This window comes from Melospiza melodia, chromosome 1 (assembly GCF_035770615.1).
Source record: "Melospiza melodia melodia isolate bMelMel2 chromosome 1, bMelMel2.pri, whole genome shotgun sequence".
NCBI lineage: Eukaryota > Metazoa > Chordata > Aves > Passeriformes > Passerellidae > Melospiza > Melospiza melodia.
This window is the reverse complement of record NC_086194.1, coordinates 5,001,949-5,026,597: the sequence shown is the minus strand read 5'-3', so window position 1 is coordinate 5,026,597 and position 24,649 is coordinate 5,001,949. Positions and strand designations below refer to the sequence as shown.

The window sequence follows — 24,649 nt, the reverse complement described above, 5'->3', positions numbered from 1 at the left end:
GGCTGTCATTTTACCCCTTTTCCCCTGCAGGCCGGAGGACTTTCCCCAGGAGTTACTTCCCACAGGAGAACCTGTTTCAGCTCGTCCCTTCCAGCAGAACCAAGAGCTTTACTGGGGACAGCAAGCTCAGCACTCTGCAGTATGATGAGTACAGGCCCAAGTGTTGGAACAATTTTGAAAAGGGTCTGCAGGCCTTCAGCACCTCCCCTACAAAAGCCAGGAACTGTGAGTGCACCAAAGCCCTGAGTGCCTGAGGTCTCAGGAGAGCTGGGATTTGGCACAAAATTAAGTTTTTGTGACCTGCTGAATTACTAATTACTGATGTTGCTGGACATCAGCTAAGGAGCCATGGGTAAACTTTGATTGCCCCTCCAACATGAGGCACACTGCACCAGCTTGTATGTCATGAGCAGGGTTTAGTACAGCACCCTGTGTCTTACTCAGCCTTTGGCTGACAGCTGTGTGGGGTCAGCTGGTGTTCATCTTGCTGGGTTACAGGTGATTGCTTGTGTGTTGGACTGTCAGCTTCCCAGAAGACTTGGGATGTGGGAGCAAATGCATCCAGAGTTTCTGTTCCTTGCCTTGCATTGCTGTCACCCCAGCACTCAAAGATGCTCCTCTGCTATTGCAGCATTGCCCATGGTATAGAAGCTGGTGCATATTGGGCCTGTTTAGAGATGGACAACATCCTAGAAATGACCAGTGAGATAAAACTCCTCACTGGTCCCTGCCTGGGTTGCTGCTCAGCCATCCTGTATTCTGATAAACACTCCCACAGCAGAAGGGAAATTCCAGTGTTGGCTAAGGAAACAGTTTTTAGAGGAATGACTCTTAATGAAATAGGAATTTCCTGGGATTTGTTTCTGCTTTATACTAATGCAAACTGGGAGACATTCCCCCCACACCAATAGCACCAGTGTAGTTAAAACTGGTTTGTCCTGGTGCACCTGGGAGAGAGAGAGACTCACTGACTGCCCTGTAGGGTCAGGTGGACCCTGATGCTGAAGTCTCCCTGCTGTGCTCTTCCCTCAACCCTCTCCTCTCTCCTGTAGCCCTGCAGGCACCTGTGAACTGGAGGCTGGGGAAGCTGCTGGGAAGAGGAGCTTTTGGGGAAGTTTATCTCTGCTATGATGCTGACACTGGGAGGGAGCTGTCAGTGAAGCAGGTGCCTTTCGACCCTGACAGCCAGGAGACAAGTAAAGTGAGTACAGGGGCAGGGCTGTTCTGCAGCACCCTGGGCAACTGAGGGCTGAGGGTAGAGGTGTCCATGCCCCTGGGAGGCTGTGTGTGCAGACAGGGTGTTGTTTCCCCTCTCTGGAGTAGTCCTGAATGTCTGTGGTGCTCTGGTGACTTCTGTGCCTCCCAGTTCCTTGGTTACATTGGCCTGCTCTGTGTCAGGTATCACCTCTTGCAGGTCTGTCTGATCTTCCTTTGTTTTGTCCTTCTTGCTCCCTTCACCTTCTCCCCATCCTACTCAGTGACTTTTTTGGAATCTTTCCAGAAAACCTCCTTAAACACAAGTAACAGTAGTAATAATAATTAATGAAACCTGTCTGAAAGCCAAGCCCTGTCTTTCTCCTTACCTTTCCCTTTGGGCGTGCTCCTTATTTCTGGGCCTCATGTGGCCAATGGCTTTGTGGACAGCTTCACAGCTGCTACAAAAACTGTGCTCAGCATGGACTAATATTTATATCATGTTCCCAAAGACATCATTCCCTTTCATCAGGAAGCCTGTGTGGTTTGTTACAGGAGGTGAATGCTTTAGAATGTGAGATTCAGCTGTTGAAGACTCTCCGTCACGACAGGATCGTGCAGTACTACGGGTGCCTGCGGGATCCGGAGGAAAAGAAATTGTCCATCTTTGTGGAATACATGCCAGGGGTAAGTGTGATTCCTGCTAAACATTGTCCTGAGCGGCAGAAAACTGATTTCGAGTTTCCTGGACTTCGGTGAAATTTGTGTTTGTCCAGCTGAGCTGTTTTACAGCTGATGAACCAAACTAAACCAGTGGATGCATCCCTAAGGCTTGGGAGAGCTTAGGATGTGAGTCAGATCTCATGGTGAAACCCCTCAACAAGCACTGGGTGAAAAGAAGAGCTTTGCAGGCAGGTTTTAGGTTTGAATCCTGGAGCAGGGTGTGTGCACAGTCTGGAATCTGAGCTTGGTGCATGTGGGACATGATCCAGACCCTGCTCCAAACACTGTGGCCTGAGCCCATCCTTAAGTATTTACTGCAACTCCCTGCAGGACAAGCTAACAGTACAACTGTCCACCCACAGCTGTCACCAATTATTTGTGGCTTTCAGCACGTGTGTATTAAAAACAGTGGTGTTCATTAGAATCCTCTGGTGAGGACAGAGCTTTTTGTGGGCAGCATTATCCTCTTGTGCTGGAGTGGCTTCATTTGTGGCTTTGCTGATATAGGATGAAATAGTCATGGGGAAAAAGATCAGAATGCTTTGAGGGAGTTTAAGCAGGGGCTGGAGAATGTGCATGGGTGAGTTGAGCATCTCTTTGTGTTTGGGAGCTTGTGAATTACATCAGCCATTAGACTGGTGGTGTAAAACAGCATAATGCTATTTACATTGCTGGAGGATGTGTTCTCCTAAGTCCCTTCTGTCCAGCTGGATTTGTTCCCCAGAGTGTGGGAGAATAAACCCTTGTTTATACAGAGATTTGTAAGGTCAGAAGGGACAATTAAGTCATTTGGTTGCAAATAATTTTAGTAGTTAGGCAAATGTGCTAGAGGCTCTCTAAATGAATCTTGCATGTGAGTGATCAGGTGGATTTCCATGCCTGAGTCCCTTCCATACCCTGTCCTCCCTCTTTCCCTGTGGGCATCTTGCCTTCAGGCCCTGCCACAAGGCATGGACCCAGAGGAGTAAATCCCAGGAATTCCAGCAGTCCCCTTGCTGATGTTTGTTAGCAGCCAGGAAACCGGCATTCGATGCTGGGGCAGTGTCCAGCAGGGCTGGAAATTCAGTGTTTGTTTTTTTAAATGATAAAGCTGAGCTCTGACCAAATACAGATTGACTTTGCTGCTGCAACAACAGCTCATTTGACAAAAGCAGCTTGGGGCTCTGGTTTCCAAGGCCAGTGGGAGTGAGGGAGTTCCCAAAGCTTGCAGGACAGCAGCTCTGCAAAGCTGGGTCTGGCCAAGCTTCCAGTTTGAGACAGTCAGCTTGGCAAAATGTTCAGAGGGCCAATTTTGGGTACATCCTGAGGCTGCCATTCTTTTGCTGGCCCCCAGTTAATAGCTGACTCTGTAGTTTCTGTCCTGCCCATAAACTGTTTTTTAAATTATGCTTGGAAAACAGAGTGGTCCATTTGACCACAGGCCTCAAAGAACCAGTTTCCCCTTCTTGCTTGATATCCCCTGAAAAGAAAAAAGAAATCTCTTTTAGTTGTGGTGAGGGAATGTACCATGCATACAGGTTATATTGAGGGGGTCATTTGGAGCATCTCAGGTTGCTTCAGCAGTGCTAAGAGAAGGAGAGGCCCATCCACAGGATCACCACCAGCCTCAAAAGAAGCCAAAACAGTAGCTGGGCAGAGCAACAGTAGAGATGGGTGGATGTGGAAAAGCTGATACAGTTGGATGGGCTGGCTTGGAGCAGAGCAGCCACTGTTCCCAGAACAGGACTGGCAGTCATGGATCCACCCCAGAGCTGCAGGACAGGCAGAAACAGGATGGGTTTCCCCTCCCACTTCCCAGCTAACCTGAATACTGGAGGTAGAGCTGAGTGTGAACCCCAAATCTGCCTCTGGTTCATCCCTGCTAAAACCCAGCTCTGGCACAGTGAGATACATCCATTTCCAAGTGGCCCAAAAATACAGCTGAAGCCAAGGGCATCAACCTGCTGCAGATGATAAATGTCTGCACCCCTGCTCCCTTTTTTCTTTGATCAATACCATCAAACCAGTTTGAGCCTGCATGCCTGGGTCAGGAATTCAAGGACTTGTAAATTATCTATTGTGGGTGGTCTTGGTGCAGCCCCTTTTGGGGCTGGTTGTCCCTCATGGCTGTGGGTGATCCTTGCTGTGCAGAGTTTTGGGAGGAGCCTTTCAAAGACTGACTCATTATCTTGATCCTAAAGAGCTGGCTCTCTGCAACTCCCTGCAAGGAGATTGTAGGCAGGTAGGAGTTGGTCTTTTCTCACAGGTAACAAGTGATAGGAAAAGAGGACGTGGCCTCAAGTTGCACCAGCAGAGATTTAGATTGGGTGCTGGGAACAATTTCTTCACTGTAAGGGTTGTCAGGCATCAGAACAGGCTGCCCAGGGAAGTGGTGGAATCAACATTGTTGGAAATGCTCAAAAGAACACTTGGGTTTAGTGATGGAACTGGCAGTGCTGGGTTAATGATTGCAATGGATGGTCTCAGAGGTTTTTTCCAATCTTAAAGAGTCTGTGAGTCTAATTAATCGAGTTGATCTTCTCATTTGAGTTGTAATTCCTCATCAGTTCGGTCCTTCTCAGTGAGCTGTCAGTGACCCCCCCTGCAGCCACTAGAGGGGGGAAAAGGTCTGTGCTGTTGGCAGGAGGAAGCTGTGCCAGGCACCCGCTTGTGTCACCTTCATCTCCCCAGGGATCTGGGACACGGGCACAAGTCTTTGCTCTGTTCACCACTTAGTGGATTTCTGCTGTTTCTACAAGTAGGGTTTGGGTTTTTGGTTTTTTTTTTGAGCTGGAATGCAGAGTGGTCAGGGAGGTTTAAGAAGTTGCTGTGATGTGATGGTTTCTCTGGTCCTTACAGTTGGTGTGTGTTGTTTCTTCACAACAGGGCTCAATAAAGGACCAGCTGAAAGCTTACGGTGCTCTGACAGAGAATGTCACACGGAAATACACCAGGCAGATCCTGCAGGGGGTCTTCTACCTACACAGCAATATGATTGTCCACAGGGATATTAAAGGTGAGTGCATAATACAGAGACTTCTTGCTTGCTTGGGTTTGCTCAGCCCAGCCACCCCCTGCCCCAGTACAAATCCAGCATAGTGCTGGGATCTGCTCTTTGAAGTATTTTTGCCCCTGCCCTTCACCAGATTGAGCCATGAAAATCTTGAGCAAGCAGCTGAAACCAAAAATCTTGGGCTGTTTTCTCTCTCAAGGCATTACTGTTAACTGCCCTTACACATCTGAAAATCTGGTGTAACATAGCCAAGAACTGAGAGGCTCTGCCATTTGGAGAGGTCTGAAGCTGCTTTCTGCTGTCTGTGGGTGGGATAATCTGTTGGCCCCCATGCACTGCTCATTTTTGGGAAACCTGCTGAATGAGGGGATGCTGGTGGGAGTCAAACCTCTTGGACAGCAGCTGCCTTAGGAGAGAATAAATTGAAATAATGCTGAGTGCAGCCCCACCACAGCCCTTTGGGCTCCCCCCTGCCTGGCTCTTTGCCTGTGCCCTTCCTGCTCTCCTCACTGTAGCCACTTCATGTTCCTGCTTCATTTCTTGGGGGTCTTGTCTTTGCTTCTCACCCCAGGTGCCAATATTCTGAGAGATTCTGCTGGAAATGTGAAACTTGGAGATTTTGGAGCCAGCAAACGCATCCAGACCATCTGCATGTCTGGGACTGGGATTAAATCTGTCACAGGGACACCATACTGGATGAGCCCAGAGGTTATCAGTGGAGAGGGCTATGGAAGGAAAGCTGATGTGTGGTAAGGAACACAGTAAAAACCCCACCACTGCTACTTAAATCCAACAGTCCTTTTGGGAAGCTGTAATGGGAGCAACAGGTTTTGCTAGTAGCTGGAAGTAGTGCAAAGGATGGAAAATGGGAGATATGTGTTAGGATCAACTGTGCAGATATCCAGAGTAAAACTGTTGTAGCCAAGTTCCCAAACAGGAGCACTCAGAATCACAACTTGCATTTGGAAACTCTTGTCTTGTGTGAGTCTCACATCCAGCTCATCCCCATAATTGCTTTTTGATTCTGGAAAGCAGGTTGATAACAAAGCTCACTGAAAGACCTGCTGAGTTTTGGTGGCCCTGATTTTGGGTGCACTAAGCTCAGAGGCTCAGGGGATCTTCATGGTCTTCCCAAATGTGCTGCTGAATGTTTGCATGTGGCTCAGGCACAAAGACAACTAAAATCATTGGCTGCTTGTGAATGTTTTGATCTGTGGAGGATGGCAGATGGAACCTGGAGGAGTTGGATAACACTGCTAATCTTCCCAGTATATGAGGAGGAAGCAATGTCTTCCCAGTCTGCTTTCTGTTAGGTGCCCAAGTAAAGAGGGTCAACAAAAAATAATCCTTCCAAGAGAGCCTTAATTGGGTGGGAAAACCTAGAAAGTCCTTAGCAGGTGTCCATGTGCCCTGCACCACCTGCACTGGCTGATGGGAGGCAAATGTTCAATTTTTAAATTTTTTAGGATCAATAGGATAAGTTTAATTTTTTTTAGGATCATTCATGAATAGAGGTGGCAGAGTATCTCTGCTGAGACCAGGATTCTTGAGCAAACCAAGGGAAACCTCTCAGGCTCTTTGCTGCTCATTCCACCTGTCCCTTCTCAGGTGCACCTCAGAGATGAAGTGGGATGTAGGCAAACGTTTCATTCTGGCTCAGCTTCCCTGGGAACTACGTGTTATTGTTGAAACTCTGCTGTCTGAAGCTGTGCATGGGTTTCCCTTCAGGGGATGCTCCAGTGAGCTTTTATGAGGCTTAGGATCTGCCAGTTAACTTAGTGTCTCCCTGACCTTTTTATGAAACTTAGTAGCCTGGAGAAGAAGAGGCTAAGAGGTGACCTTATTGCTCTCTGTGACTTCCTGAAGGGAGGTTGCAGACAGCTGGGGATGGTCTCTTCCACCAGGCAGCACTGACAGAACCAGAGGACACAGTCTCCAGTTACATCAGGGAAGGTGTAGGTTGGATATTAGGAAGAAATTTTTCCCCAAAAGAATAATAAAGTACTGGAATGCTCTTCCCAGGGAGGTGGTAGAATCACCATCTCTGGATGTTTTTAAATAAGACTGGACATGGCACTTGGTGCTATAGTCTAGTTGAGGTGTTAGGGCATAGATTGGACTCAATGACCTTAGAGGTCTCTTCCAACCTCATTATTCTGGGATTCTGTAAAGTGGGCAGAAAAGCCCTCAGCTTTAAGGCAAGGCTCATCCACCCACTCAAAGTTGAGTGCCAAGGACCTGTGTGACCAGGGAGCTTCAGGGGACCAGACATTCCAGGGCTATGTGCCCATCTCCTGCAGGTTTTTTCACTTTAGGCAGGTGCAGTCCCAGGGCTGGTTAGACTTGAGCTGCAGTGTGGTGGAGTTTATGGGTCCCCAGAACGAGGGAAGAGATGAGAATCTTGACTCCATGTTTCAGAAGGCTGATTTATTATTTTATGATATATATTATAAGAAAATGATATACTAAAAGAATAGAAGAAAGGATTTCATCAGAAGGCTAGTAAAGAATGAATAATAAAATCTTGTGACTGACCAGAGAGTCCAACACAGCTGGACTGTGATTGGTCATCAAGTAAAAACAACCACATGAGACCAATCAAAGATGCACCTGCCACATTCCACAGCAGCAGATAATTATTGTTTACATTTCGTTTCTGAGGCCTCAGTTTCTCAGGAGAAAAACCCTAGCAAAGATATTTTTCAGAAAATATGTCTGTGACATCTCCCCAGTCCCTCACGCTGTGCTCCGCCTGTTGCAGGAGCGTGGCCTGCACCGTGGTGGAGATGCTAACGGAGAAGCCGCCTTGGGCAGAGTTCGAGGCCATGGCGGCAATTTTTAAAATCGCCACGCAGCCCACCAACCCCCAGCTCCCCGACAGCGTCTCCAGCTCCTGCCGCAACTTCCTCAAGCAGATCTTCGTGGAGGAGAAGCGGAGGCCGACGGCCGAGGACCTGCTGCGGCACCCCTTTGTCAACTGCGGGCTCTGAGCGCTGCCAGCGGGGCCGGGGAGCGCCGTGTGGGGAGGTCGGGCCTCACCCGGGGCTGTCCTGACTGTCCCTCCTCGCTCGCTGCTGCCTCGGCCCCGCCGCCTTGTTGGATTTTCAAGCTGCGCTCGGGACTGTGGAGACTTCAGAGCCAGGGATGTCCCGGCCTTGTGCGGGTGCTGGACCACGGAACCTCCCTGCTGCCAGCGGTACCGGGCTCGTCCCCCTCGCCAAGTAACTGCTCTCTTGGGGGAAGTGTGACGAGCGGGAAATGTCCCCTCAGCGAGCGGGAAATGTCCCCTCAGCGAAATGTCCCCCCCGGCAAGCGGGGAGTGTCCCCTCAGCGAGCGGGGGAATGTCCCCTCAGCGAGCGGGGGAATGTCCCCTCAGCGAGCGGGGAATGTCCCCTCAGCACGGCGGCGGTGCCGGCGGCATCCCCAGGAGCGGCGGGGGAATGAGGTGCTCAGTGGCCATCAGCACCTTTTGCAGAGGAACAGACAGGGCCTTCAGCCAAGCCGGAGGAGATGATCCTCAGACCGCAGAGTCGGGGGGACCTGGGCGTCCCCGTCCACGAGGGGACTGACCCCGCTGGAGCGGGGCGGCGTTTCACACTGTCCTGTGCCTTACGCGGTTACAATCAAGGAGTGATGCTCGGCTCGGATCTGGTGTGAGGATGCAGCAGCCGTGTTGACTTTGCCTTGGCGTGTGTGTGTGTGTGTGAGTCTGGGAACCAGGGGGTCTTCTCGGGGTGCAGGAGGTCTCTGCCGGGTACGCCCGCGGACGGATGCCCGGGACCCCTGCCATGGGCTGAGGGATGGGTAAATGGTGGTGGTGGGGGATAAATGCTGTGTGGGCAGGGCTGAACAGCAGCCAGGTTGTGCTGGGAGCCATCAGGATTCAGGGGGGAGCTGACGGGAATCTCAGCAAGGACGGCTCTGCTCATAGCCACAGTTTGCTGAACTGTGCCCGTGCTGCTGGGATGCCATCGTGTTCTGGACATAGAGCTGCAGGGAGAGCCCAGTGCATCTCTAAAACCCAAGAGAGTGCCTAAAATTAGGCAGAGAGGACTGATGCATGTGAATCTGGGTGTGTCCTCCTCCAGGCACCTCCTCTGTGCCTTGTGGAGCATCAGTGGTGCCCAAGGGAGCAGCTACAGGACAATGCAGCCCCAGACTGGGAAAGCGGAGCTGCAGCAGTGGAGGGCAGCTGGAAGCAGATTCCTTCCCTCAGTAGGTTTGAAGTTGTATGAGAAAATGGGCCAGTCAAAAGCAGAGCTGAGCTACAGCCTCTGACCAGCACTGCCCTGCTGGAAAACCTGGGCAGGAAGCACGCACAGAGTCCCTGGAAGCTAGTTAATTAATTAATCAATCAGATCTGGGGGGTTTGGGATAAATTAATTGCACTATCCTACCTCCCTTCTCTGCTGCATTAGCTGTTTCCACCGACTCAGCAAAGGGTCCAAAAAGCAGTTACCAGGAGGCTCCATCCTCAGGCCAGTGTGTCAGACAGGGTTTATTTTAATGCTGGTTTTCAGTGAAAATGAAAAACGTTGCTCAGACTTAAGAAGAAAGTGACAAATTGGTTGTTTGTGTGAACACATCCTTGAATTCTTCCGTGTGGAAGAGATCAAGACTTTGCATCACTGGTGTGTCCATGTCCTCAGCTCTGAATAGAAAAGCAAGATTGAGGAGGCTGCCCAGTGTAGCTGTGCATGTCCCATTTCTGGAAACATTCAGGGTCAGGGCTGGATATGGCCAACCTTGGAGCAACCTGGTCAAGTGAAAAAGTGTTCCTGCCCCGTGGCAAGAGGTTGGAATGAGATGAGCTCTAAGGTCCCTTCCAACCCAGACCATTCAAAGATTTCATGATTTCAAGAATTATTTCAGTTAAAAAAAAAAAAAAAACAAAACCAAACAACACTATTTGGACAAATTAAAAGAAATACCTATAAGCATTCCCTGTAGATCTCTCTGAAAGCTATCAAGGCCATTTATTCCAGGCCAGGTTTCTGGGAAGCTGGGTGCAATGCTGGAGCAGCACTGGGGCTTGTGTCAGTCAGCCATGGGGTGATGGGCAGCCCCCATGGGGAGGGGAAAAGTCTCCTTTTGCTGAGGGGAATGAAGAATTTTATTCTGTGAATAGGACCAAATCCATCAGCCTGGTCAGTAATATGGGATGGATGGAAACAAACACAAGGGGAAAAAAAATCAGCATTGTCTGGGAGTGGGTTTGGCAGAAGAGGGTAAAAAGTGTGTGTTCACCAAAGCTAAAAAAAAAAAAAATCAAACCAATTTTTAAGCTGTTTTCTCTTCTTTCATTAAATCTGTTTGGTTTGGGTTTTCTCAGCCCTTCAATGGTGGGAGGGTGTTTCCCTTTTCCCCAAAGATTTGAGAGCCAAAGGGGGCTCCTGGCTGCCCCAAAATGCTCCCAGGGCCCTCAGACCACCTCAGTCCTCCCATGGATGGATGTGGTGAGTGTGAGTGTGAGTGTGTGTGAGTGTGAGTGTGAGTGTGAGACACTCCTCAGGTGCCTTTGCCTTTCTGGTTTGTAAAATCCTTGCAGTGTTCTGATGTACAGAATGGAACTAGGAGAAGCAAATGGAATTATTCTACCATGTAAAGTCATTTTCTGTTTGTTTGTTTGTTTGGTTTGTTTTTATTTTATTTTCCCTGTAGCGGGCCCTGCAGCTTTCCCTGCACAGTGCTGCGTGTCCATGGAGAAATAAATTCCTTTTGGGGGTGGGCAGGGGCAGGACATGGGAACAGGCTGGCAGGAGGGTGGTGGCATCACCATCCCTGGAATTGTGGATGTGGGATGTGGTTTGGTGATGAACATGGTTGGATTTGATGATTTTGGAGATCTTTTCTGTCCTTAATGTCTCCATGAGCCTGCATTCCTGCTGCTTGTCCCCTGCTCCCAACAGAGCACCTCCCAGCAAGGGTGGGGGGCACGGGGGCACTGGTGTCACCATCCTGGGGGCAGTGACAAAGATTGGATGGTTCTGGCTTTTTCTGGGACAGATGGATCTGTGCAGCTCTCTGAGCCCATGGTTCTGCGTGTCCCTCTGTCCTGATGTTCCACCTTGGACTCCCACTGCACAGGATTTTGTGCTTCTAAACTCAATTTTCCTTTATTTTAATTAATTTCTTTTTATTTTAAAATTTGGAGTATTTTTCTTTATTTCTGTTTCATTCTTCATTTTCCCACTCCTCCCCTCATTCCCCCATTGTCTCTGCCCTATTCCTTTCCCCCCCTTTTTTCCCATTCTTCCTTTTTTCCCCTTTTCCCCCCTTTTTCCCCCTCTTTTTTCTGTACTTCCCTTCTTCTTCTCTTCTTCTTCCCTTCCTCTCTTTTTTCTTTTTCTTCTTCTCTTTTTTCTTCTTTTCTTCTTTTTTCCTTTCCTCGGTCCTTTTTTTTTTTTGTCCTTTTTTTTTTTCCACCTCTTTTTCCCCTCCTCTATTTTTCTTGTTTCCATTTTTTCCCTTTTCCCCTCCTTTTTTCCTTTATTTCCCCCTTTTTATTTTTTGTTTTTTCTTGTGCTGTTTGGCGGACGGAGCTCGGTTTGACCGGGGGCGGTGCCATGTAAATGAGGTGGGCGGGGAATGCAAATGAGCAAGGGGTTGCCCCGCCTCCCGTATGTAAATGAGGGGGCGGGCTCATGCAAAGCAGCGAGGCGCTCCCGTGACAAGATGGCGGCGGCGGCGCGGCGGGCTCAGCTGGTGCTGGGGCACTTGGCCGGGGCCGCGCCGGGCCCGGGGGCCGCCCCCAGAGCCGTGCCGTGCTCCGGGGGCCCCCCGCGGGCCGCCAGTCCCGACGATGTGGTGGTGGTGCACGGCCGCAGGACCGCCATCGGCCGCGCCCGCCGCGGCGGCTTCAAGGTACGGCCCGGGGGATCTCGCCCTGCCCGCCGGGTGCCCTCAGGGGCTTGGCATCCCTGCTGGGAAAGGGCTGCTCCCTTCTCCGCCTCCCCTCCTGGGTGCTGGGCCCCTGTTTGGCCCCCAGACACCGCTGCTGTGCTCTGGGAGAGTCTGAATCCCAGCGCTGTGTGATGGTTTTAATGCTGGGGGTGGCGGCGCCAGTGGCATCCCCCGAAGGAGCCGGGCGTTGTGTGCCCCCAGCTCCCCTGGCAGCGGTCACAGCCCGCTGTCACCTGCCCTGCCACGGTGTCCCTCACCTGCACGACTTGGCACGGACCTGCCACCCTTCTGGAACCTGCTTCTCCCTGGGTGACATTCACAGGGTGCTGGGGAAGAACACGGTGCCAGGCTGAGCCCAGAGGGTGCTGCTCGTTCCTTGTCACCCTCCCGAACAGGTCTCCTCATGCTGGCAGTGCTCCCCAGCAGCTGAGGGGTCAGCCTTGCTTCTTTCACAAAACAAATGGGGCTCCATTCACTGGGTCTTGCCACATAAATCTCTGTAGCTGTGTGATTTTGAAGGCCCTGCAGAGCGTGTTCCTATAAATCCAAGAAAGGTGAGAAAGCAGCCTCTGTGTTGCAGTGCCTGAAGGAAACCTGGGGTAAAGCCATGCAAATAATTCCACTGTGGTAGGGAAACAACAACCACAGTGAGCTAAGGAGTGGAGTAAAGCTGCCTTAGCACCGCAGGCCAGCCCTCTGAAGTGCTCTGAGGCTGAGCTGGTGACAGGGCACTTAATGGTGGTCACTGGTGGTGCTGATCCCCTGTGCTTTTAGGACACAACACCTGATGAGCTGCTGGCTGCTGTGATGACAGCTGTCCTTCAGGATGTCAACCTCCGTCCTGAGGTGCTGGGAGACATCTGTGTGGGTGAGTGCCAGCCTCTGCCTGGTGGAACCCCTGCTCTGGGCAGCTCTGTGGGACAGGCTCCCCATGTGGGATACTCACAAGTCTCGTGAAGCTGGGTTAGTGTGTAACATTAGATTTCATGCCTGTCCTGTTGGTGTGGGGCTCTGACGTGGTGCTGGGCAGTACTGAGCTGTGGTGATGGGAGCATCCCTTCAGTGCCTGTGAGGGGAGTGCAGCCAATTGACTGGAATTGTGTCTTTGCACTCAGGGAATGTGCTGCAGCCTGGAGCTGGTGCCTTGATTGCAAGAGTTGCACAGTTTCTAAGGTAAGCTCTCAGCCAGACTGAAGTTCTTGCTCTCCTCAGTGAGCCATGGAGCAGCACAGGTCAGAGATTGCAGTGGGGCTCATGCACTCCCAGGAGTCACAGCAAATCCCCTTTTGCCTAGAAACTGGACTTTGCTCGAGCTCTGAGTGCTGATGGCAAAGAGACAGGGAGGCAGGTGAAGCTGTTTGATCTGTTTGTGCTGCCTGTGTTGGGCTTCTCAGGCACACGATGTTCTGTGGGCTCCCAGCTGCACTCTGAGGCTGCACCTCTCTCTGCTGGTCCCCAAACCATGGATGGGCTCAGATCTTTCTGTCTTTGCTCAGTGCTGGTCAGTGGCTTGGACTGAGCTGGATCCCAGATATTTCTGCTGGATCCCAGATTCCAAATATTTCAGTCAATTTCTGTTGCCAGTGTTTGCTTCAATCACTGCACAACTACCACTTTAGAGAGGTGCAGGCACAGCTTGCCATAATTTATGAATATTACAGAACTTTTTAGGGTTTCTGGCCTGGGTCAGAGCTCAGGATCTCCAGGGCAGGGCCTTGTTTACTGAGCACCTTCTGAAGACAGACCCATGGGGAAACAGCACTTGGAGCCACTTGCAATTGAAGTGAGGAAATTATCTTTGCACTTTGCTTTCCCTTGGTGCAGGACCAATAGATCAAGAGCTGGATAAAGGGATCTGCCTGGAACTTGAGGGTTCAAGTTTAATCAGGTGGATAAATGCACTCTTTAGAGCTTTGGGTTGTTGTTGTTTGTTTTTATCACTGAGTCTTTGCCAACATTGCCTTGTTTTCCAGTGGCATTCCAGAGACAGTGCCGTGCTCCAGTGTGAACAGGCAGTGCTCCTCCGGGCTGCAGGCCATTATCAACATAGCTGGTAGGTGTTGTGGGCACTGGCATCAGACTCAATCCACCCAGAGCCTGTCCCACCCCAAGGGCTCATTCCTCCTGTCCTCCAGTGTCTCTGAGCAGTAAAACACTGATAATGTCTTGTGCTCTAGGGAGTTTGCAGTGTGGTGTTGTTTAAATACTTTTATATCCTCGAGTGGCCAAGTTTATCCCTAGAGAAGGGACTTGGTTTTCTGGGGATAAGTTCCACCATCACTTCCATATCAGGCAGCTCCCAGAAGAATCCTTCCAGCTCTCTCTGGCCCCATGTTAGCCTTCAGCCCCATCAGCTCCTTGGCTGTCCCTCTGGCAGGCAGGAGGGTGAGGAAATGCCCATTTGGCTGTTGTGGGTGCTCAGGTGTTTGGAAGCTGCAGCTGGGCTGCAAATGCTTTTGCTGCTGCTGCCAGTAAGAACATTTATGCACTGCTGTTACAGGTGGCATCCGAAATGGAGCGTATGACATTGGCTTGGCCTGTGGGTAAGGAAGGATTTTCACAGTGCTTGCTTAGCCTGAAGGTAACACTGTCCCTGTGCAATAGCCTGCCAAAAAATTAGCTTTATAGCTAATCTGCAATTAACTAGCCTCTTGAAAGACCAGCAGTTCTCTTGGGTGAAGAAATTAATACCCTGTGTGTGCTAATCAGTGTTCTGCAGACTTACAGGATCTGTCCTGTGCTGGACAGATGAGCTGTTCTGTGCTTCAGTCCTAACATCACAAGCTGTGTTCATTTTTTGGAGGATTATGTAAACTTTAGGTTGATTTGGGGGAAATAGTAGTGACCACATACACATTGACTTAGAAGGAGGAGTGAAAAGAAACTATTCAGTAATCTTTAGGCCAAAATACTGGGTTTCTCTTTTTTTTTAAACTTGATGACTCTAATCTTTCATTAATTGTTACTGCACACAGTAATGTCCACCAAGATGTTGTGCTTAAAGGGACTGATGGCCTTTGCACCCCTGGCTGTGCCAGACACTGGGTTTGGCTGTGGGAAGCTCTCTGGCCTCTGCCCTGCAGAAGACATACAATCCATAAATTACAAATAGCTTTTGGGAGCTGGGTTTATCCCAAGTCTTACTCTTCCACAGAGTGGAGAAACCCTGGATTCAAGCACAAAAAACAGTAGCTGGGGTTTCCCTTACTTAAAGCCCAGTCCTGTGCCTTCCTTCAGGAGCAGATGCAGCTGAAGTCAGTGATGGAGTGTCCCATCTTAGAGCTAGTTTAAATTGCTGATAGCACTTAGTACAAGCTGCCTTACTTTCTGCTTGCCTTTCATTTTCCAGGAGTAGTTTCTTTGTTATTTATTCTTCATGAAGGTATTTGTGTGGTGCAGAGTAGAATTCAAACTCTCTTCCCATTGTGGGCTTCATGATCTAGACTGATCTTACAAAAGCTCATGAGTCTTAACTGATGGCTTTGTATTTCTGCAGTAAATTTGAGTATCTTCAATGTGTTAATTCATTTGTGGGTCAAAGATTGCACCCTGTGGGATCCATGTCTGAAATTCTTTCTATTGCAAAACACAAATGGTGCAACTCACTGAAATCTCTTTGCCATGGTTTGCTCAATCCTTCTTTTTCTACTGCCAACCTGTTCTTAAGATCTGAATGGTATTTTTATGTCTGTTGGCAATCTCACTGAAAACTCCAGCCTTTGAACCTCATTATGTTTCAGGACAAATGTGCCAGAATCATAGCAATTCCTTCCTAACTGTGGAAACACAAAAAATTAACTGCTGACATTGATATCCCGTTCTAGTGAAGCAAGAACCAATTGAATCTCACAATCTGTTTTCATTTCATAATAATTCTTAAATTGATGATTAAAGAGCTTCTGCCTCAGCCAGTTCCTAATTAGCAGCTGTGTTTCTGTGGGATAATGGGAAAGCATGTTGTCAGGATACTGAGTTTTGATCAGTCTTAATGGAGCATTTCAAATTTTTCTTGTGTTTAGAGTGGAAACAATGTCCCTCAGAAGTGCAAATAACCCTGGTGATATCAGTTCCAACATGATGGATAACCCCAAAGCTCGAGATTGCCTTATTCCTATGGGGTAAGTGTTTCCCCTTGCCACAGTTTAAGGGTTTTATAGATGCTCTGTCTCCTCAGTGACACCACAGTTACAAATCAACCTGAAGGTGGTGAGCTTGGAGCTGTGTGTGTTGGCATCCTTGGCTGTGGTGGAAGATTAATGATGTGAAATGGAGGTGAATCAACAACTCTGATCAAAGATTTTCTTGTCTTAAGATCAGTGGCTTGTTGAGCAAGGAGAACAGATTTGAACCTTGTTCTGGTCCTAGATTGGATTCAGGATTAACTTCTGCCTGCAGTTCTGAGTTGAGAAGGCAGCAGTTGGCTTTCAATGTGGCCATTCCTGCTTTTACAAGTGTGAGTGTCAGTTTGTGTGACTCCAAGAACAATCTTGTGTTTAACCATATTTTGGCTTTCAAGCTAAAGCCATTGCTTATACCTCGTGTGATCTCAGTAGAAGCCAGTGCAGCTCCATGAGAGGGGTCCTTGCATTAACTCTGTGATGTTTTTCCCCAGAATCACCTCAGAAAATGTGGCAGAGAAGTTTGGAGTTTCCCGGAAGAAGCAAGATGCCTTTGCCTTGGCTTCCCAACAGAAGTAAATGCTGGTTTTGTTAGTCTTTTGGGGTTTTTTAACCTTTTAGTTAAGAAATAGGAACAGCTAGAAAACACACTGCTACTTCCTGGTGAAGTGCAGCCTTTGTGTTGCCTTCCAGTCCTTAACAGTGAGCAAAGAGGCCTGAGGGATCCAACTGAAATGCAGAGCAGGGTTGTGGGTGATGGGGGAACTGGAGTCCAGAGCTGTGCTGGGATTGTGGGACTGATCTCACAGACCCTGAACAGTGAGTGCCCTGCTTGTTCCAGCATCCAAAGGTCCCTGCTCATGGCAGTAGGGGTGGAACTGGATGATCTTTAAGGTCCTTTCCAACCCAGACCATTCTGTTTCTGTGACAAACCTCAGGGAGGTTTCTGGAACCAGTGTCTGGTGAGGTATTTTCACAGTGGCTTTGGCTCAGGATCACTGGAACCTGAACGTGGCAGCAGCAGGAGGAGGAGCCTTTCCCATGAGGGAATATTTGAGTGTGGCTGTTGGTAGGGAACTGCTGAGCTTGTGAGAAGAGTGGCTTGTCCTCAGTGCAGGTGTTTGGCTCTGAGGGAGTCCAGTCCTAGCTCTGATAACCTTTCCCTGGGTTAAATCACTGCCAAAAGCAACTGACCCCAGAATCCATGGGGCTGTGCTGCCAGAGCAGTGGCAGGTGATAAAGTTCCTGCCATCAAAGAGTTAAACTTGCTTTCAGAGCTCTGTTCATGCATCAGCCTGGTCCAGTTATTTATCTAACACAGGAAGCCACTGCACAGGGTAGTTAACCTTTAAATTCCGGCCCTGCTCTCAGGGAACTTGGCATGCCAGCCTTTCTCACTGCCATGGAGCTGATAACCAGAAGGGTTTGTGAATGTGATCCTCAGCTCACATGAGGCAAGGGGTGACTTTCTGGCCTTGGTCTCAGGATATCTGTGGAGTTACTGACCTGTCCTTCAGCACTTTGCTACAACTCTCACTTACCTGGGAGCATTGAATATTTTCATTTTTTATGGGTAAAAGTGCAAAGTGATAAGGAGGTAAAACAAGCTTTTAGTCTCCAATTTGTATTCTCTGAAGTATTTACCTCTGGAAGGTAAATCTAAATAAGCTCTGCTTTGAAGAGGTTATTTAGATTTTTAAAATATCTTGGTGATAGGAAAGATTAAATCTACATGGCTTGAGCTAATTCAGGTTTAGTTAATTGTATTCTGCCTTGTCATGACAGTTGTTGACTGCTGCTAGTTTAGGGCTCATTTATTCTCTTACAGTTGTGGTGTGGCTGTACCCCTGAAAAAAATAAAACTTCATGTTGGGTGGTGGTGCTGGTCAGTCAGGCACAGATGTTGATGGGAACAGAATGGGGACATTGCTCTGAAATGAGGGATCCTGTGACCCAGATTTAGGGACAATGCCCATAATGTTGATGCAGAGGTAAAAAGTCTGTCTTTCCATGAATGGAAGTAAGAATTTGCCTGTTGTCTTCACCACCACTAAGGGAAAAGGTACCAAATCCTCTTGTATTTGTGGGGTTCCCAGACGAAGGAAGGAATGATGAATCTAACTTTATGTTTTTAGAAGGCTAATTTATTATTTTATGATACTAGAATATATTAAAGAATATTGTACTAAACTATACTAAAGAATATAAAAGGATACAGACAGAAGGCTAAAAGATATTAATGAAAACTCCTGACTCTTTCCAGAGCCCTGACACAGCCTGACTGTGATTGGTCATTAAGTCAAAACAATTCACATGAAATCAATGAAACAACCACCTATTGGATAAACAATGCCTAAACACATTCCAAAGGAGCAAAACACAGGAGAAACAAATGAGATAATGTTGTTTTCCTTTTTCTCTGAAGCTTCTCAGCTTCCCAGGAGAAGAATTCCAGGCAAGGAGATTTTTCTAAAAAATATGACAGTAACAAAATCCCACCTTAGTTCATTCTCTGTCTAACTGCTTTCCTTCACTTTAGTTCTCTTGCACTTCACCCCCAAAATATTTTAACCTTTCATACTCTTTTTGTTTTACCAGAGCAGCAAAAGCTCAGCAGATGGGACTGTTTAAAACAGAGATTGTTCCAGTGAAGACCACTGTTGCAGATAGTGATGGCAACAAAAAAACAATCACTGTGCACCAAGATGAAGGGATCAGACCCTCCACAACACTGGAAGGCTTGGCAAAGCTGAAACCTGCCTTCAAAGAGGATGGAAGCACTACAGCAGGTGAGCTCAGCTGTTCCATTTGTGCTGTTGCTCTGGTTTAGCTGGCTTTTCTGGAACAAAAAGCATGTTAACAGGTCTGTTCCCACAGGGAATGCCAGCCAGGTCAGCGATGGAGCAGCTGCTGTTCTCCTGGCAAAACGCTCCAAGGCAGCACAGCTGGGCCTGCCAGTGCTGGGGGTGCTGAGGTCCTTTGCTGTGGTGGGGGTGCCACCTGATGTGATGGGCATAGGGCCAGCCTATGCCATCCCTGTTGCTGTGGAAAAGGCAGGTGAGAACCAGCTGCCGTTCAGGCAAAGCAGATCAGACTCCTTGCACTGAGATTTAAGCTTATATTATTCAAGCTTGTGCAGCTGTTGGCCCCAGGAACAGTGAAGTTAAATCTGAAACTGTAAAAAAGGTCCTGCCTCAGATTGTTGGAATGCCTTTCCCTTGTACTGGTGTGTAAATTGTCATTCAGTCACCTTTGAGGAGCTCAGGAGTAAATCCCTGCACAGACTCAACAAGAGCTGACATGTGGCAAGGGATTCAGTGCTCAGTGCTGTTTTCTCTATTATGGCCAATGTGTAGGGGGTGGTTTTGTGTTTGGTTTTTGATGGATTTTTCTCTGTACAGTTTTGTCATCTCACTTAGGTTTTTTACCACACTCATTGGATTAAAGAGCTTTATTGGCTGATGGGCTGATTTAGCCTGGCCTGGCTACAGTCCCATGCCTGCCTGGAGCTTTATCTTTCACTCTCCAAACCCTTCAATCCTTAATCTCTCTGCAGAGAAACCACACTTAATCTGAGGAAACCTGGCAGACTCAGTGGCACAGTGCCATGAGCTGGGATGTTTTGCAGTCTTTAGACACTGCTGTGCATAAACTTGTTCAAGTGCAGATACCCCACATGGAGCTGAGCTCTTTCTTAGATGGAGTAGAACTGGAATTCATAGAGGGAGGCTGTCAGGCAGTTGCTCTCTTTGATATAGTCATGAGGCAAAAATATCTCCTTTTAACTCCTGGCTTTTCTGGCCCATAGGTCTGACTCTGAATGACATTGATATATATGAAATTAATGAAGCCTTTGCAAGCCAGGTGAGTGAGCATCATGTTTGTGTTGCTGCATTGCTTGGCAACTGAATGTATTTCAGCTCGGTCTCCAGGTTAAGATTTTTAACTTGTTCCACATATTACATCTTCAGCCAAATGTTAATAACATGTGCAGACTATTTTCCTTTTCCTTCAAATAAAAATGACCAGGACATTGCTTATACAGCTTAATCTTGGGGAAAAAAAGTCCACTAAGTAAGAATTGGCTATTGTGCTCTCATACCAACTTGCAACATCTGTTTCATCAGGTCTGTGATTTATTGTCAGGTTGTCTGAATGTGTGTGGGCTCAGTTTGAGATGAGTGAACAGTTTTATCTCACTTGTCTGCCTTGGATCAGTTCCCCTCCTGAGAACGATGGTCTGGCTGGGCTCAGGCCTCTGACCTGCAGGAGCAGAGCTGAGAACTAAGGAAGACAAGAGCACCTCCATGAAATCACTCCCTGTGTCTTTGCAGGCTGTGTACTGTGTGGAGAAGCTGGGCATCCCCATGGAGAAGGTGAACCCCCTGGGAGGAGCCATAGCCCTGGGACACCCCCTGGGCTGCACCGGCGCCCGCCAGGTCGTCACTCTGCTCAATGAACTGAAGCGCAGAGGGAAGAGGTGAGTGCTCACATCAGCACTGGCCTCACCTGCTGCCTCTGCAGCTCCCACAGGCTCAGGGCTCACCAGTTTGTATTGGAATAATGCTCCCAATATTCCCAGTTAGATTGTGCCTGGGCCAGTCTGACCCTCGCTGCTGGGCCAAAGGCAGCAACTGCGGTGTGTCACCCCAGAGATACCTTGGCTCGCTGGTGGTTGCAGCTGGGCACTGAACAAGTCCAGGCTTGGTAGGAACCCCGTTTACCTCAGGAGGAATGGCTTCAGGCGATGGTGAAGAGAAAAAGGAGAGGATTCTGCTGGAGGGTTTAATGTCCAGAGGTTTATTCCATGGTTACAGAGGTCTGAACGTGAGCAACTGCTCCAACAGAACACGGCCGCATGCTCTGATCACCTTTTAAGCTCAGGGACAGGGGGAGGGGAGGTACAGGTGAGCACCAACCAGGTGAGAGGGGCAGGGTCTCAGGGGAAGATGACACCAGACAGGCCAATGACCCCTGGGCTGAGGGGCATCCTTTGAACTTGACCAACCACACGACGCCTTGCTGGAATGTTCAGCCTGATTGACAGGACTCACTCAGCATGGGGGCAAGGGGGAAGGGAGAGAGGCACAGGCACACCTGGGGGAATGACCTGGAAGGCCAAAATGGGACATTACAGCACACCACAACAAGTTTGGGTTAAGCTTTCTCCATCCCCTGGATGAGGTAACTGTCCCTTTGGGTAAAGCTTTCTCCATCCCATCGTTGGCTTCGAACCTGAATTCCCCAGGGCTCTCCTAGCAAAACAGGAGAGCAGTAGACAGCTCATATTTATTGTATTCTTTATTTTTATTTTTTCCTTGGATGATGTAAAGCTGAGCTGTGTTTTTCTTTCCCTTAATTCCACGTGCTCTTTGTTTCAGAGCCTATGGAGTCGTGTCCATGTGCATTGGAACTGGCATGGGAGCTGCAGCCGTGTTCGAGTACCCGGGGAAGTGAAGTGAAGTGAGCTCCAGGGCTGACACAACACCACCACAGCTCCCTCTCTGCCTTCCCCAGGCATGGCAAGTGATTGCCACTGAAATCAAGTGGGTTCTGGGATTTGTTACTAGATCTACACATTTTAGGCAGAAATTGTGAAGTAGAATTAATGGTGCAGTTCTGCAAAGAAGGTGAGGAAATGCAAAACTGGCACGTGGCTTCCTGACATAACTAATTAGCTCAGCTGAAATTCAACTACAGCCTGTGGTGAGATGATTATGAATGATGTGGTGATTATTTTAAATTTAATTGATCTTTTTACTCTGTGAATATTACCAAAGGGTAATAGTTCATGGGACAGTATTTTTGTATGACAAATTGGCAAAAAGAGTCACTCAAAACGAAGACATCAGTCCAGGTGAAAAGACTTTTCCAGCATTTCCTTAAAAGGTTTCACCATTTTGTAAGAAGTTTAAAAGAGCTTGTTTTGAAGCAAAGACTTGACATCCTTGCCTTTACAACTGTGTCAGAAGTTGTCTGTGTCTGAAATTGTCCCTACACTGGAGGATGGGCTGTAGCTCACTGCTGGTGCAGCTGCTCTGAAGCCTCTCTCCAGTGGGAGAAAGTGGAAGGACTGAACATAATTTCCACAGGAAATGCCAGAATGGAAAGGTTCTGGTGAATTGCTAGAAGACAGGATTTGGCTGTGGCCATTCCTTCTTTTACATGTCTGAGTGTCAGTTTGTGTGACTCCAAGGACAATCTTGTGCTTAATCATATTTACCTACCTAACATAAAGCAAAGAGCAGCATTACATTTACTGCAGGCACATGAACATCAGTGACAGCTCAGTCCTTCAGTGCTAATACAAACATGTTCTATCTTGTGTCTTTTGTCATCCCTTATTTCTTCTCCTGTCTGAACAGAAAGATCACTGAAACTCAGCTTGAAAAAGAAATGTACTCGTTGCTGCTTTGAATTTGTAACAAACTGAAGTTCTTTGTCCTGACTTTTGTTTTTGCACTTAATAATACAATTGGGTTCTTGCAATACAATTGTTTCCTTTTTATGATGATTTTTAGTTGAAGGTCATCATGAGTTAGAGCTCTCTGATATTTTCACAATCCCATGCTGTAACCTGTCTCACCCAGCAATCACACAGGTCCTGTCTTAGAGCCAAAACATTGAATTATTTAGAGGGAATAATGAGCCATTTATAAAAGCCTTTTATTTCATGGAAGTGGAAAATTTAACAAACTCAGAAGTGGGAATTCCAGTGACCTTTAGCTAAAATAATACTAAAATAGTTTAAAGAGAAGTGAGAGTAAATGGGAACCATGTGGGGGGAAAGAATGAAAATGAAGAAGGGTTCCTCCCTCTGTTGCTGAAGGGGATGTTCTCAAGGCCCAAGCATGATGAAACACACAGGTTGGTAATTTTCCAAGGAGACCAGGGAAAGTTCTCTCTTCCCTTTTTCATGTAAGGCACTGAGAAAATAGCCTGGGAAATGCTGGCCTATTCACCAATTCTTGTTTTATTATGTGTCAATGTCCATTTTAATGTCAAACAAATAAATGAGGCAAAACAAAAGCTACTTTAAGGTATGAATAGTCTTTAGCTGTGATTCAAGGTATGCTGGGCTCTGCAGAGGGCTTTGGCCTGACTTACACAGCTGCTTTGCAATTTAAAACCTTGTGCTGTGCCTAAAGCTGAGCTTATCACAGCAATAAAAGTAAAAGTACAGAGTGTGATTATGACTGGTTAAGGTACCAGAAGAATTTCTTTCCTCATAACCTGAATTTTCATTCTGCTAAAATGAAATTTTAGTCCCTACTAAAAACAGAAGTAGATGAAAATACAGGCTCAGCTGCTGGCACATCCTGCTTAATGCACCTTCCCACAGTGCACTCCCCTCCCTCTGAGGTGCAGCTTGCAAGGCTTCTCTTCCAGCATTCCAGAAATGGTCACAATTGCTTCATAGTCAGTGTTGCTCCTACAATCCACAGCAAAAAGTTCAGTTACAGCTACATGCAGCCCTGTGTTTAGGGATGAGATGAAAAGGGGACAGTGGTGTCCTAAGAATGCTCAGGTCACTAATGTTAGTGCCAAGTCCACAGGGCTGTGTTCCCTGGGTACCAGGTGTTGGAAAAGGATCTTCAGCTCTGTGCCTGAAGACATTGGATTCATGTTTTGCAAGAATGAGAATATCATCCTACTTGGGAAATTCTGGTTTAGGTGAATAAATGAAATGAAGCTCTGCTGGGAGCAAACACCTGCACTGCCTTGATGGGACAACTCCTCCCTGTGACAAAGTTTGAAGGGAAAAGTTTCTGTCACTCCTCTTGAGACAAGGGGCAGGCAGTGGAGTCCAAATTGTAAATTAACATCAAAAAGGTTACAACAACTCTAGTTTTGCACTAAGTTGAAGAGCAAAGGCTAATGCCACTCAGTGCTCCTGTGGAGCATTTCTCTGTGCCCAAGTGCCAGCTGTTGTAAGGGCCTGAAGCAAATGCCTGTTCTACCAGTCTTTGTTTTTTCCTTCTCATAAAACAATTCCCCTGCAGAAAGACCACTGAAGTGGGGAGGTGAATTATTAAAATCACCTCACACCTTGCATATAATTATCTCCTACTGCCACATTGATCCCACACTCTGCTGTGTTGGGAATTCTTCCTATGGAGGCCCACAGATGAGCTGGTTGCTAAACAGAAATATCTTTGCTTTCTGGTATTTCCAGGCATTTTCAGCCATGCTGATTAGTGTATTTGTCAGACAAAAAGAAATGCTTTAGGCATATTCAGCAGAATTCCAGAAAAATTTAGGCAGCCAGGACCCTGGGGAGGATTCTGGACCACCATGCTCCTCTAAGTAGGGACAGTTTAGTGCAGCTGCTCAAGGCTCCATCCCACTGCAGCATCAGTGGCTCCAGTGATGGAAAACACTGGGTTGTGTTCCAAGGAGATGGGAGTTATGGCAATAACTCACCTACAGCTTGCTTGAAATTTCCCTGTCAGCAGTTTTCAGAGCTCACTGAAATCACTAGGATAGACTTATTCTAACTTGCTGCCACCCTGTGATAACCTCCAAAAATACTTTGTAATGAAAAATTATTTTTTTAAAATGAGTTGCATCTCCCTAATCAGAACAAAGAAATTAAAATCTTTTGGTCATCATATAATCATGGAATGTTTTGAGTTGGAAAAGACAGCAAACCTCATCTTGTTCCAAGCCCCTGCCCTGGGCAGGAAAACCTTCCACAGGAACAGGTTGCCCAAAGCC

The 24,649-nt window shown here is 47.8% G+C and overlaps 3 protein-coding genes across 4 annotated transcripts in view; 2 read left to right on the top strand and 1 right to left on the bottom strand.

Annotated features, from left to right (window-relative positions):
• The window catches only part of LOC134429410 (mitogen-activated protein kinase kinase kinase 3-like), an 82,482-nt gene extending 71,962 nt beyond the window's left edge, over positions 1–10,520 (top strand). For both annotated transcript variants that reach the window (XM_063176685.1, XM_063176604.1), the window contains exons 12-17: positions 31–225; positions 1,053–1,201; positions 1,750–1,881; positions 4,783–4,912; positions 5,481–5,658; positions 7,671–10,520. In XM_063176685.1, coding sequence (XP_063032755.1) covers positions 31–225; positions 1,053–1,201; positions 1,750–1,881; positions 4,783–4,912; positions 5,481–5,658; positions 7,671–7,899 — 1,013 coding nt within the window. In that variant the 3' untranslated portion in view covers positions 7,900–10,520. The remainder of the gene's footprint in view (positions 1–30; positions 226–1,052; positions 1,202–1,749; positions 1,882–4,782; positions 4,913–5,480; positions 5,659–7,670) is intronic.
• Positions 10,521–11,570: 1,050 nt separating this feature from the next.
• Positions 11,571–22,964, top strand: ACAA1 (acetyl-CoA acyltransferase 1). The gene is made up of 12 exons (XM_063176499.1): positions 11,571–11,774; positions 12,588–12,681; positions 12,929–12,986; positions 13,787–13,866; positions 14,314–14,356; positions 15,833–15,931; positions 16,426–16,506; positions 18,530–18,720; positions 18,809–18,988; positions 19,740–19,795; positions 20,266–20,411; positions 21,313–22,964. Exons 1-12 carry the CDS (start codon positions 11,586–11,588, stop codon positions 21,386–21,388), a joined length of 1,293 nt encoding a protein of 430 aa, XP_063032569.1. The 5' UTR covers positions 11,571–11,585; the 3' UTR covers positions 21,389–22,964.
• Positions 22,712–24,649, bottom strand: part of DLEC1 (DLEC1 cilia and flagella associated protein) — a 34,035-nt gene continuing 32,097 nt past the window's right edge. The window contains exon 38 of the mRNA XM_063176136.1: positions 22,712–23,363. Coding sequence (XP_063032206.1) covers positions 23,255–23,363 — 109 coding nt within the window. The 3' untranslated portion in view covers positions 22,712–23,254. The remainder of the gene's footprint in view (positions 23,364–24,649) is intronic.